The sequence below is a fragment of the Mus pahari genome, chromosome 3 (genome assembly GCF_900095145.1).
Source record: "Mus pahari chromosome 3, PAHARI_EIJ_v1.1, whole genome shotgun sequence".
Classification (NCBI taxonomy): domain Eukaryota; kingdom Metazoa; phylum Chordata; class Mammalia; order Rodentia; family Muridae; genus Mus; species Mus pahari.
In genome coordinates this window covers 47255682-47267425 of record NC_034592.1, presented here as the reverse complement: position 1 = coordinate 47267425, position 11744 = coordinate 47255682, and the positions used below count along the sequence as shown (strand labels likewise).

The window sequence follows — 11744 nt, the reverse complement described above, 5'->3', positions numbered from 1 at the left end:
GGTGGGTGGGTGGGTGGGTGGATGGATGGATGGATGGATAGATAGATAGATAGATAGATAGATAGATAGATAGATAGATAGATACTCTTTCTCTCACCAGTTTCTTCTCTGCCTGACTTCCTGGGATTGTGGGGCAGTGGAGAATTGCTGTCCTACAAAAGGATGGAGAGTGTTTGATAGTCAGTATACTGATGCCATAGTTTGTATCACCGCCGACTTTAGTGTAAGTCCAAAAATGTCCAGTTTGACGCCTATACTTTAGCTTGTGACTTAGTCCAGAGAAAGGTTGAGGTAATTTTGCATTTTGTTTCAACTGTTGTGGAAAACACATTTGCTTTAGCCCTCGGTCATTCTGTCCTGCTTTAAATGAAGTAGTTACATATGGCTTTCAGTGCTGAACTTGTACACATTCAGTGTCTAATGTCGCTGGGGCACGTGTGTCTGTGTGTCTTTGTATCTGTGTGTCTTAAGATTTTCTGGTTTACTTTATTTTAAGTTCAACATATGTATAGCTGTTTGAAAAATAATCACCTGGGCTTCTCCCATGCCACAACTATGTAATTTTCTTTTTGTTACCAATCTTCTATTTCACGTTGAACTTCTAAATTGCTTTCCTTCCTGTGTTTCTTTATAGGTTACAATTATCTACCCATACGTGTTTTCCAAGACAGTATGTAATATTTCTTTTCTATTTCTGCCAATACCTTCCCCCTTTTTTTCCTTTCACCAAACTCTTCCATTAAGGGAAAATTATTACCTGTTTATGTTTTATGTACTCAACCAATATACATAAATATTTATATGTGATATGCAAAGAAAACTGTGCTAAAAAGTAACAAAACAAAACAAACAAACAAACAAAAAAAAGCCGGGCAGTGGTGTCACATGCCTTTAATCCCAGCACTTGGGAGGCAGAGGCAGGCTGATTTCTGAGTTCAAGGCCAGCCTGGTCAACAGAGTGAGTTCCAGGACAGCCAGGGTTACACAGAGAAACCCTGTCTAAAAAAAAGAAAAAAAAAAGTAACAAAAGAAGTGGGTCTGTTCTTCCTCAGTGTTTTGCAATATAGGACCACACCACATGAATATTTTGATTTAAAAAAGAAGTCCAGATTGCTATCATTGGTATCCATAATTGGAGTAGGGGCAGAGGACAAGCCATGTTGGTCCAATCTGTATTGTCTTCTGTGATGTAGGAACTTTGGTCAGTTGTATAGCTGAGGATACCAAGAATGTCACAGAACTGCTCATTGACTATACTAGAACTTGAGGCCACATCTCCATAGTTGTAACTCTCTGCCTTCTGTCTTATAACCAAGTTTTCCTTATGGTAAATCACTACAAAAGGTGAGATTATCAAGGCAGCAAAAGAAATACATTATCTATTGTAGTGAGAGGAAAACAGATTAAAAGATAATCATGATGGTTTCATCAATCCAGAGATGAAGGCTACTTTCTAGCCGAGCAGTGGTGGCACACGCCTTTAATCCCGGCACTCAGGAGGCATCAACAGGTGGATCTCTAAACTCAAGGCCAGCCTGGTCTACAGAGCAAGTTCCAGGACAGACAAGACTACTCACAGAGAAAAACCAAACCAAACCAAATCCCAACTACATTCTAAGTCAAGTTGTCTTTGCTCTAAGACTTAACATATTACTCAGTGAATGAGACTTTGAGATCGGTTCAGTGACATACACTTTAAAACACTCCTGGTTCTGATTCCAGCATACATTATTTCCCTCTAACATAGTAGTATTGGGCAAGAGTGATTTGGCTCCCACGCATCTGTGACAATACCCCGAAGAGCTGCAGGACAGTTGTTTGTGAAGTGGTGTTAGGATGTGCATGAACACTGGTGTGTTGTGTACTCTTGAGATGCTACGTCAGCTTGTTTGCCAGTTTGGATAGAATTGGTTCTAAACTATAATCATAAATCCATGCAATTAGTCAGTCTCTGTAGTGCTTTTGTTTAGAAGAGACGCTATACATTTTTCACAGACCATATGCCCCACCCACCCAGTGGGCATCTTTGCTATTTTTAGCGAGATAGTTTAATGTTCATTTTCTGTGTACTTTTTATTTCTAGCTCATTATGTATCATAGGAACAGTACTGGGTTCATACAGGAAAGTTGATGAGGATGGTCTTGAAGTTAGCGAGAAGGTTTATCAGTTCTAAAATCTGGAAGGGAATTACCAATTTCATTTGAATTTGAAGGGTGGGTTAACCTTTTGAAAAAGAAGCAGGGCATGGCGCTTTGTACCAGAGCCCTCCGAGATATTGTCCCATCAGCTCACCTGCCGCAAGACAGCTGGGCTAGCTGCCCCGAGAGAAAACACGTGACAAGGAGCTGGGTTCTGCTACATATCCCAGCCTGCAGACTCGGCTAAAGTCATTGACCTCCCTCGTTCAGAACCGTGAACTTGAGGGTCTCCTCTCCCTGTCTTCTGAATTCCCGAGCAAGCTGCTGGCTCTCCATAGCAGACAGCAGCCGGGGCTGCTTTTCTCAGAAGTTTAATTGAGCATTTAAGGCTCCTTCAGAGAAGCCATTTGTCTTAAATCTCTGCTGGCCTCTGGAAAGCCCGGCTCTCATCAGTCATCCATACTAATTTTTAAGCAGGCAGCAAAGTTAAATTAAAAGGCATAGCTCTCCTTGCTAATCCTAGGCATCAACTTTTTCATGAATCCTGCTAATAAAAATCTTGATTTTTGACAAGGTTTCATTCATTCTACAGTTGTTTTGACAAAATCGCCAGCCATGATTCGTTCCCTTTCTCTCTGGAAGGCAGGCCACTCCAGGCCATTCCCACTGTTGATGTCTGTTCTCACATAGGTTTGCACGAAACATCTGCTGGCCGGGGCTCTTCGTAGCCTGCCTGCGTTTCTGTGCTCCCCAAAGGCTGCCTTGTTCCACTTGACACTCCCTCTGTATTCATGCCTTCTTTGTTCAGGATTCTGCACGCAGGATTTTTATTTAGTACTAAGGTGGGTTTATACGGAAATTCCTCCTATCCCTCAAAGGATTGCTCCCTTCTTAGTAGATCTGGCATCTTATACATTTTTCATAGGTCTTGTGTGGTGAAGGTCACACGGGGGCATGCTATGAATATTGGTGAGTTGCGTTCCTGATTTGATCTCTTCCTTCGTGCTCCGCTTGTCTTTTCCTGTGATCTCGATGCTGGCCTTCAGCACCAGGGCTTCAGTTGTATCTGACCTTCAGGTCCTACAGTTGGTTTCCTTGCCTTCCAGAAACTCTGGCTTCTTGTCTAGCTGGGTACGGCTCTGCGCTGTGTGTGTGTGCCACTTCTTGCAGCCGAACAGCACAAGTAGATGGGGGGCGGTTATCTGAGCTTGACTCAGACAACTGAAATGGAAACTGGAATGTCCTTATATGAGCTTAATATTTTCATGTCCTAGACCAGTTTTCTGGAAACCATGAAAATTGTCAGCATGAAACAAAGTCCGAGGAAATCTCTTTGAACTTGATTGCCTAGTTTAAATTTTTCATATCTTGTATCTCATTTTTGGATCCTTATTCTTTCTTTTATTAAGTAGAGAAAATATTACCAATTGAGTTATTTATGGTAGTGGGGTTCAGAAAGGGCATGGGTAAATCCCTCCTCCTGTGTTACTTTTAAGGCCTTGTTCATTGACAAACCTTTCTGTTACATGGGATCCCACTTCTGCTTTCCTTTCCTTCCTCTGTCCAACCACACAGTTCAATGAGCTAAAGCAAATATTAGGAAATCCCTTTCCCTGAGGAGCCCTTGGCAAAATAAAGCAAGGGAATGGTAGCTAGCAAACCCCGTCCTCAGAGTCATCTGTGTGCCTGTCGGGGTAGGGGTGAGGTTATGGTTGTGTGGGGGCGGGTAGAGGTGTGAGTTTATTGCTGTAGATGTAGCGTATAACACATGCAGGAGGAAGATATATTTGTGTTTCTGTATTACAGCTTTTTCTATTTTTCCCCTCACAATTCCAAAATAACAGGCGGGGACTGACAGATAGTCCCCGTATTTTAGTTCCCATGAAATAGATCCATGAATGATTCCTTTGAGACTTTTAAGGCCAGTTGTACTTCCTCTCACCAACATATATTACCGGGCATCTGATCTCAAGGTAGACCATGTGACCTCTCTCTGAATGTCATCAGCACTCGTCCCAGAGACATGAGCAGCGGCAATCTGCCCTTCATCCATCTAAAGCATGCAAACTCAAAGTGGAATTGCTTTGAACCTATCCGTGCTCGGTGACCCAAGTTTCTGTAATTGTCAACATGCGTGGCCTTTCAACTCCAAAGCAAACTTCCTGCCCTGGGTGTTTGCAGCTTGGTAGCTGTGTAACCCCGAGTAGACTCACTCTGCTCCTGAGTTTCACGTGTGCAAAGTAGAATCAAAAACCACCTATTCAACGGTTGCCGTGAGGATTAAATTATGAGACAATCACTCAGCAGTCTGTGCACAAAAACAAGAGCTTATTAATATGACGTATGCCTTTGATCTCACTAAGTCATCAGCCTCTAATGGTTTTTTTCCCTTAGTTTATCCTCATTTCGTGCTATCTGTCCATCTTGCTGTCTGTAACCAGTTATATCTTGTTCTTAAGGAGCACTCCTAAGTTTGAACATAAGCCAATCCTCTTGTATTCATGAGCAATAGTTGGCTGTTTCAAATCTATCTTTTTCTGTTAACATTATGAATACATTGTTTTTAATATTCCCTTTGCCTATTTATAATAATAAATAAGCAATAAGTGGTGCTTTAATAATGTCCTAGTGTATTCCAAGTCTAGTATGAGCACTGCCAGTATTTAAACCTTTGAAATGCCAAGTGTTAAGGTAACATCAACCGTGATCGCCATCTGTTGGTGGTGGCTGGTGTAGACTCCCATTTCCTAAGCTCCTGTAACTGGGAAGAGCGGAAGGGTAGTGGGGAAGGGGACGAGAGTATGCACGCCTTTGCACATACAGAACGCTCACATCCTGTAAGGAGGTGCACCCCCACATAGACCTGGGACTTTAGGTGATTTTAATTTTGTCAGCCTAATAATCTGTGTTCTAATCCCAGTAGTATGTAGCTTTTGTGATTAAGCAAAAACCAAAGGAAGGGGGTGGGGTACAGTTTTGAAAGGAGAAAGCTATGGGGACAGCTGATAATTTTTTAATTAAAACTAAAGTGTGTTTGGTTTTATTCATAAGCAGGAATGGGGGAGAGAGAAGTAAAGATGTATTACAAACCAGAGGAGCTTCAGCACATTCTGAGCAGTTCTTCAGCCATGTCCACAGGAGCAAGGAGGCCTGAATGTGAATTCTGACTTGTTATCCTCTCCCTTTGAAATTCTAATTATTCTGTAGTCACGTCTCATAATTACGCTTTATCCTTTTTCTGCCAGCCTTCCTCTGGAGTGGATTAGCTCCTCTTAGCAAGGGTATTATAATCAGGGGGAGTGAGGGCTGTGGTCTGAGCCTGGTTACTTTGAAGTTGGATAAAAACCTGAAGAGTCAACATAGACACACTGGCTTTGCCACAGCCCTACACCTTACATTCCTGGGTGTGTCCCTCTTGGTGTTCCTCAGAGTGAGCATCTACCCAGTTCCGTGTACATCTCTTCCTTAATAATTTTTTTTTAATTGCAAATGGGAACAAGGGTAGCTTAAAGTTTTTATTACTTTATGAATTTGTACCCAAACATCTGTTAATCTTGTGGGCTCTAGTGATTGACAGTAGATTTAGATTAGGTTCTAATTACCTGTAACCCCCACCACCCTTACCACCCCCATTATTAAGTCTTATTGCAAGGAAAGCTGTCAGGGCAATGGTGAGCATGTGGCATTGTGCTCAGAGCGCCGCTTCTGAGTGGACAACATGGAGATGTTTATTGAAAGCGAAACCCTATAACATCCTTCAGTGGCTCCAGATAATCACCTCACCGTGTGCAGGAGCCAGCAGACCGGAACTCCACAGACAGTGAAAAACCCTCGTAACTTTCTGAGAAATCACAGTCCTTCGGTCCTAGCTCGAGAGCTGATGGAAGCCACCAATGGAAAGTAAAGCTGGCAAATTTCAGAAATGCCTCCTCTGTCGGAAGCAAAATGTGTTTGTTTCATTCGAACAGTAAACACTGCTCGCCCTTGGTCCTCCAAACTCCTGTCGTAGCTAAGCTTATGGAGGACAAACTGCTTCTCGCAGTCACTTCATAGGCAGGTTGCAGTGAAAACTTAAAAGACTGCATTTTTCTTTTTTGAACTTTGGAAATTTAGGCAAACTCGTAGGCTTAAACCATGCTCTTGACTTTTTGTTTTTTACCATTCACAAAAAGGGGAGTAGGAATCGATTTTGAAACTTAAGTAAGACACATAACATATATAACATATAACATACATCACACATAACCTTATTGTTTCTCGTGGCATGGCTTTAAGAGCATAAGTAGGGACTTTGGTCACCATAATCCCCTTTATTATTTCTTCGGTGAGTCAGTAAGACAATTAGGGCTGGCTTCTGGGAAGAAAAGATTTGCACAGGTCCTCCGGGATCAAGGTGGGTAAGCTGAGGTAATGGTCAGGAGGCGAGGGCATGTCTAACAGGGTGCGTGAGGGAGATTGATACAGCAGATGGGTCCTCTTAGAAGGACCAGTAGCATGGAGGCTGGGGGACTTTTTGGTGCTTTTTATGTAAGTCTAGACAGTATAGGGAATTTTGGAGGCATCAGAGACAAAACTCAGCAGGGTTACTGTCTGCATTCAGAATGCCTGCTTTGACACAGTCCCTGGTAACCTGAGCTTGGCAGAAACAGAGTCAAGTGCTGTTGAATAAAGATACAAGAAGGAGCTAGAACATGTGTTTGGGATGCTTTTGAGACTTTTTAGACAGCGGTGGGCACGAGGCAATTTCTAACCAATACTTGATATCCTCGATGTGTATTCTCAAAAGATAGGAAAGAGAAATAGCATTAATTACGGCCACATCTCTGGATAAGTATCCAAATAAAGATGGTCAAGGGTCAAATATTAAATTTAAGGAGGGAGTAAAGAAGCAAAATGGACCAGGGACCCCCAAACGGACCATGGGAATGAGATGGGTACCATCTCCCACAGTGAGGAGAAACGCACACAGCATAGGTGTGAGGGTGAGCTTCAATGTCACGGGCGGCAGAGAAGGAAGAGCTCGGGGATGTGGTGTGGCCAGCATGTTACCTCTTCACTTCCCTATACCTTTGCCATCGCAGAGTGTTCAGAGCAGCAGCGGAGGACACAGTGCCAACCCTGACCTCCTGAACGTTCTATTCTCTGGTTGACAAAGAACAGTGGGTTCTTAGAGACCTCAGGCATAGTATCATAACTTTAGTGACTGTGCCCTTACTCAAAGCTGGGGTCATACCAGCTCTTCCTGCTTTTGGAAGTGTGTGACAGAATCTAAGAATCGCTTCCATTGACGACTGCCCATGAGAGTGAATGCTGGGAATAGGGAAGCACGTGACCTTGGAAAAGGCTCGACTGCCGAAGGGCCATCGTTATGTCTGCCTTTCTTTGTCTTTAGCTTTTGTGCTTCTTTACATCTATTTCTGTAAACCCAGCGATCCGTAGTGATGTCGTTAGGAGTGCTCAGGGTTTCGTCGGGGAATTGAAGGTGTTTGCGCTGCATTATGTCTCCTGGCTATAATTATCATTTGAACCTTACATTATCCTTACTTTCATGCCTAGTTAGAACTCACTTGACTACGTGATTATACAGAGTGGAAGGAGGGGACTTAAATGGACAAGAGAGGTGGCTCGCACCACTTCTTTTTTTTCAGACAAATGTATGTCAGCTGCTTTCACTTACGAGTATTAGGTATAGAATATTCAGAGCGACATAAAATGTAATGTAGAACTCTTTGATTGCCTAACACGCTTAAGACACTTGAGTTTCTCTTCCTCCTCAGTACCTCAGTGTACTTCTGACACGCTAGACAAGTGCTCAGTCACCCAGCTACCTCCCTAGCAAGAAGACTCACTTTTTTTAATCCTCAAAAGGCAATCATGGGAAAGGCATAAAAGAACATGTCTTAAAACGTGTAAATTAACCACCAGGAAAGTGGAATTGTAGAACTTTGTATGTATACGTGTGGAAATTTAGGCCCCAGATTCAGGAATTATCTCCTGCACCTTTCCCCAAAGTTTACCTTGATTTTAAAATTGTAAATACTATATTTCAGAATCCCCTGAGTGTTTAGAAATCTCTCCAGCCGAGAAGTGATATTAGTAATATTTATAAATATAGAAGCCTTTGGCAAAAGGAGAAAACCCCTATCTTTTGCCATTAAATTTGGTAAGCAGAATACATATACACCTGCCACTCAGCCTGCAACCACACAGCTCGCTTCCCTGAGCTGGGATGAATAGAATAATGCAACAGCTGTCTCACTGTCTGTTTCATAAAGAGCCGTGTGGGTCATAGAACTTTAATAGATTGGTGGCCTTGTGTTTGGCTTTGTAGTTGGCCACAGACATAATGTTACCAGAAGGGGGAAATTTTTTTTTTTATAGAGTGTTTTGTTCATTTTTTCTCCCCTGAAGATTGTCAGGAAAGTACCTGTTCTTCAAAGCCAAGCATCAAACTTAATACAGAGCTTCAAAGGGGAAGCCTGGCCATTCCTTTATTTATTTATTTATTTATTTATTTATTTTGGTTTGAAGTTCAGAATTCACCTTGCGTTTCCCCTAGTAAAGAACATTTTGTACTTTAAAGTTTGCAGATGTTTGAGAGAAAATTGTGTGTTCTTTGGACTTAGACATGAGTAACAGCTCCTTGTAACTTCTCCCCTTTCCTCTTTGTTTTAGCTATGGGAAGATCGTCTCCACGAAGGCCATTTTGGATAAGGCCACCAACAAGTGCAAAGGTACGTTCCTGCGGGCCGCCTGAGTGTGCTCAGTCGTGGCTGGAGACAGACGACGCCAAGGCCTTAGGTTTCACAACCAGCCTCATGGTATGAAAAAGCACATCTCATGTGGCGCCCAGTTTCTCTCTTGCACAACGTCTGCCTATTGCTTACGTTTGTTTTGTCCCTGGTTGAGTTTTGGCTGGAAACCCAACAACTCCCCGTTTGCCAGAATTCTGGATTTGGCGCCAGTAGAGTTAACACGCAAACTACTGAGTTGGCTTTCAGCCCCTGCCTTTAAAAGGGGGAGCAGAGCTGGAGAATAGCTTTTCTTTCCTGAGCCTGGGGAGATTAGAGCTGCTTACTGAAGACCATTGGACTGTATTAAAGAACTGAAAAGATTACATATTGTGTAAATTGGCTCTATTAATTAGAATAGAGTAGTTTTAAGCAGTACTTAATTACATGTTTCAATACTCCCGATTGTTCTCTGCTGAATGCCTGTTGACAATATTGGCAGCGGGGAGGAGAGACCCATTTTCACTGACCAAATTGTACCGGGGAGAGGAGGTCATGTGCCCCTTTGAAATATGCTGCTGCATTAATTTGATGCACTGACCTTCAGTTTTCCATGCAATTAGGATGAGCTCATCCGGCTTCTTGAGCTGGGAGTGCGAGCGGCTGGAGCAGGGCAGCGCAGATGCTGTGCCTCTGACTTTTAATGATCCAGCATCTTCACAATAGGCCTGTGATTTCTAGGAAAACGGAAGAATGGAGTCAGCTGACTTTGACTCTAACTACTGACCCTGGGAATTGAAGCAAGGTTGACAGAAATAGGCAGAGAAGGCAAATCTGCTCATTAATTAGACCCTGGCTCTTCAAGTAGTAGTGATGGGGCACTGGCTTAGCATTGAAAAAGGCAGGGAACATAAATGGAGCCTATGGTGAGGCCTCCGCTTGTAAGCCGGTCCTTCCCTTTAATCTAGACTTGAAGTGGTCCATTGTACTCTCTCCTCTTCAAAGTGCCTGGATTTAAAGGAGCTATTGTGGCAAATATCTAAGCCCATGTTTAATCAACATGGCATATTAAGGCAGTTTTGCCTTAGGACAGTGAATAGAGTGTGCTTTATGTAGAACGGTACCCAATAAATATTTAAAATGAATTAAACCAGAGAGAGTCAAATGCGTGCGGAAGTGCATGTACTTAGCTGCCAAGATTAGTCTTACTTAACATTAATAAATGTTTTGGGCAATCAGACACACACACAAATACAAACAAACAAACAAACAAATGTTCTTTGGTTTTATGGAGAAAAATAGGCTCTTGCCAAGCCCAAAGCAGGAAACTGATCTCAAAGTCAACCTCAGACTGGGAGAGAAATAACAGTGGGTAAATAGTTTTAGCCCGCCATACCTTTCTCCCTTTCTTCCTCACCCCAAAGGGATCTGATGAAGCAGCTCAGGATGCTGAAAAGCCAGAGCTGCTTCTAGAAGTAGCAAAGAAGCCCCCCTGTCCCAGTTAAACTCCCCAGCACATGCTACACTGAAGGGCACTGCCGTCCTCCTCACCCATGGCTACTGTTTTCCTAGAAGCTAAAATTCTGCTCCATGCTCAGTGTGGTCTAGGCAAGAGCCTGAGTAAAAATAAATGACAGCTAATCTCACACTACCATACGCAAAGCTGCCGGGTTGGAAAGTGTCCATAGATGAAGTAGAGAGATTAATGGGGCTTCTAAATAAAAGTAAGGGTGATTCAGAACTGACGTTCAATCCGGCAAGTGGCCTGGACACCTTCCACGTTAGCAGGTCTTGGGGGATGCTGCCCTGTGTGGGGTCAAGCATGATCCCTTTCAAGATTCTCAGTCTCCTAGCCTCTGGGCAGTGTACATCAGCTGTGTAGGAGTGTGGATACGCGGAGAAAGTGATCCAGACTGGGTTTATAAAGTCATGTAGGTCAGGATGAGTTTGTGAGATGGGGGAGAAATGTTGAGACAAATGAGAAGTAATAGTTTGGTTTGTAATAGAGCCAGATAACATGCTACCCATAGTAACTTGCTATGGTATGTATATGTATATGTATGTGTATGTGTATGTATATGTGTGTGTATATATATATATATGTGTGTGTGTGTGTGTGTGTGTGTGTATACTTTTTTTCACCTATAGTTGTGGTGAATATAGATAACTTAGAACATAAGAGATTATAGAAAATTACTATAAGTGAGAAATACTATATTATATATAATTTTTAGAGATTAAATACATTCAAGAAATTCACATATGACACCAAGACATCTTAGAAGGTCAGGAAACTTTTTTACAAGCTTATTGGGGTGGGGGGAGCTTTTATTTTGGACAAAGTTAAGCTAAAGAAAATAAGTCTGCTTAAAGTATGTTAGTTATTGAAGTTTCAGTTGATATATTATGTTTCAATTTTGGTCAGAATTTAGCAAACATATGGGTTTTAAGTGCTTACTGCGTAGGCAGGTCACAACAGAGAAACTCACAAAGGATTGACCAGGAAACTGGGGTATAGATGAGAGGAGAGCTCACACATACATTAATTAACACAAAAGGAAAAGTGGATGAGGATCAACTAAACTGATAAAGTGAGAATAGAGACTTCATTTTATCACCAACAAGCCTGTGTCTGAAAGAAGCCAAGGCAGAAATAGAAAGCACAGGCTCTGCCATTACCCAGCCATCTCACAATGGGGGCAGACTTCAGTAAGCGAGATAACCATGACAGTCGGTGATCTTAAGACCTGATGATTTACCTCCTGGAAGCATCAGTGAGCAAATCTACGTATTACTTAGTAAGCCCCGCCATCAGAGACAGCGGTGCCTATTTATATAATGAAACCTAATTAATCCTGCAGCCCCCGTATAAAC

At 42.5% G+C, this 11744-nt stretch overlaps 1 protein-coding gene across 4 annotated transcripts in view; it reads left to right on the top strand.

Annotated features, from left to right (window-relative positions):
* Rbms1 (RNA binding motif single stranded interacting protein 1) overlaps positions 1-11744 on the top strand; it is a 214782-nt gene that overhangs the window by 159349 nt on the left and 43689 nt on the right. For all 4 annotated transcript variants that reach the window (XM_021192622.2, XM_021192623.2, XM_021192625.2 and 1 more), the window contains exon 3: positions 8815-8873. In XM_021192622.2, coding sequence (XP_021048281.1) covers positions 8815-8873 — 59 coding nt within the window. The remainder of the gene's footprint in view (positions 1-8814; positions 8874-11744) is intronic.